A 2693-nucleotide genomic window follows, 5' to 3' on the forward strand; every position below is an offset into this window, starting at 1 on the left:
GTCTGATGTTTGTTTGTGTCTGATTGTTTGTTGTTGTCGTGCAGCCAAGGTGCCGTTCCCTCTGACTCTGAGGTTCAAGCCGATGTTACAGCGAGGGATTGACCTGCTGTCACTGGACGCCTCCTGGTACGAACAGTGAACACACCACAGCAGTCCAGCAGACAGTGAACACACCACAGCAGTCTACCATTAAATTAAAGGGTCATTTGGAAAATTAAGCTTTGGAAAAGAAGGTTTCAAAATAAAAGCTGCAATTAAATGAAAACGACCTGAAATAAGTTTTAATAATAAGTTTCAATCATTGGATTATTTCACACGTTCATGCTCATATATTTGCTCTGTATTTGTTTGATGATGTCTGTCTGTGTAACGTTGGACACTCTGGCTCTCCACAATGTGCAGGGTGAGTTCGGCGTCCTGGTACTTCCTGAATGTGTTTGGACTGAGGAGCATGTACAGCCTGATACTGGGACAGGACAACGGTGAGTCCGTCCCACTGACACTGACGCTGTTTGACTGTATGACAGTAGGAAACACAATTACTTTGCATTGGAGGTGATGTTTTACACATGAACTGTAGGAACAACGTCTGTATGTAGGATCCATCGAATGTTTTATTTCCACAGTTTGTAGGTAAGAACGTTTCTTAGTGACCCCCCCAACCACTCCTAAACTGATTCCCACACACTCTGTGTCGAGTTCTCGCCATAAAACCGATTTTAGAAACAGACTTTAGGTCGTGAGTGAGGTTGAACTGTTGGAGGAGTTCCACATTTGTTAGACATTTAATTCACCAATATCACAGCTTTGGAAAATGATTAGTGAACATTAATAATACAACTCTGGGAACTTGTGAACTCCGTGTGTGTAGTTTGAAGGGCCTGACACGACGCCAGCGTACTAGTGTGTCAAAGCCACTAGGATATGTTGGGGGTATATTTGCCAACTCTCTCAGGGATTCATACAACAGCTGCTTAATGTAAAAATATGTCAGAGTATTAGAATGATCCGATGAAGTAGAAAAAGGTTTGTTAAACAGACGGAAAACCCACAGAGGAGAGAACACACCTCAGACACTCAGTGACGGCCCCCCGCTGTGTCGGGGTCTTTACGTCATTAAAGACGGCCGGTTCATTTCACTGATTGAAACTGGTCTCCACTCACAGCCGCTGACCAGTCCCGGGTCATGCAGGACCAGATGACGGGGGCTGCCATGGCGATGCCCCCTGACCCCAACAAGGCTTTTAAGGTGAGAAGTTAAAATCTGAAAATCTACAACACAGGAAGTGTTCAGATACACCGACTCCTATTAACTGTTGGGACTCTCTCTTCCTGTCTGTCTGTCTGTCTGTCTGTCTGTTTGTTTGTTTGTTTGTTTGTTTCAGAGCGAGTGGGAGGCTCTGGAGATCGTGGAACACAAGTGGGCGTTGGAGAACGTGGAGGAGGAGCTGATGTCCAGAGACCTTAACTTTGGAACCTTCTTCAGCCAGGACCTCAAGTCCACCATGTTCTAGGACTACGAGGACCCGCGAGCTCTGGACCGCCTATGAACGGTTGTAGAACTCGGTCTGTACGGTCGAACCCGAGGAATCGAGAACACGAGACCTGCAGGTTCTGCTGTGGTTCTAACGGTTCTGGAACAGTTCACAAAAATTCACTTTCTAAGTGTGTAAAAGTTGCACACAACTTAGTGCCTTCAGAAATAAACAAAACATGTTAAATATAATATATAAATATAATATAACGAAGACGGTACTTTTAGCTAGAATCCATTAATGCAACACTCCAGCTCTGCTCCTGAGACGTCAGACCTACTTTAACACAACTAAATCAGTCACTAGATCTTTAAGTCCACTAACTGACTTCTTCCAGAGCTTTCCAACAACTCTGGTTTCACAAATGGCGTTGGTGTATTTGGCCCGGCCTAGGTCCCGCCCCTTTTTGCTCTGTGCTCCAATAACAGTTAAGCAAGCTATATTTAACGGTCTTTAATGTGGTTCCTTTTTCAATATAGATGAGGCTAGCAAAGGAAAGGAGGAAATGGGCCGACGCTTGCTCAACTGTGATTGGAGCACAGAGGAAAAAGGGGCGGGACTTAAGAAGGGACAGTTATTACAGATATTTGTGTATTCACTGTTCCAGAACACGAATCCTCAGAATCCTCTTCGAGTTCTAGAAAAGTTCCCAAACGATCCAGAACCGCGGGTTGTTTCAGCGAACCAGCAGATTCTGCACCAGACGAATCCTCTCAGGGAGGCGTTTCTCTCGGGCGCGATGCAGAAACCAGAGGCGGTGTTGGAAGACGGCGGGGACGTTTCTGGATGGCGAGGCGGTCAGAGGAGCTTTTTAAATGACAGCAGGCGTTGATGTTTTCTTCCTGCGGGACACTTTGCATGTACTTTTCTACACCGCGGCCATCCAGCCGAGGCTGCTGTCACACAGTGAGTGCAACAGTTCAATAAAGGTGCCATCACCACTGATTGGATCTGTCTCGTCTGTACCGCACTGCACACCCGGGTCCACGTCCCTTCAGGGTTCAACCTTCAGGTCACAAATCTACCTGACCCAATGCAAACTCATTTATTAGCGGTTAACAAATAAGACTGAAGTTAATTAGCATGTTTAACGTGTCGTACAGACACTTTCTTTACCTGCCGCCGTTTCCTCCTCACTGCCTGGTCGGTACTGAGTGT

General features: G+C 46.0%; 1 protein-coding gene across 1 annotated transcript; it reads left to right on the plus strand.

Moving 5' to 3' along the window:
* Window positions 1-44: 44 nt before the first annotated feature.
* Window positions 45-2480, plus strand: zgc:86609 (TMCO1/EMC3 family protein; the record flags this gene model as incomplete). Its single annotated transcript, XM_035656181.1, is given in 4 exon segments — window positions 45-126; window positions 403-482; window positions 1167-1249; window positions 1386-2480. Coding segments are annotated over 4 exon segments (374 nt in total), but the record flags the coding sequence as incomplete, so codon positions are not given.
* Window positions 2481-2693: the final 213 nt, after the last annotated feature.

This window comes from Morone saxatilis, unplaced genomic scaffold (genome assembly GCF_004916995.1).
Source record: "Morone saxatilis isolate NCDOM2014 unplaced genomic scaffold, NCSU_SB_2.0 Contig15, whole genome shotgun sequence".
Lineage (NCBI taxonomy): Eukaryota > Metazoa > Chordata > Actinopteri > Moronidae > Morone > Morone saxatilis.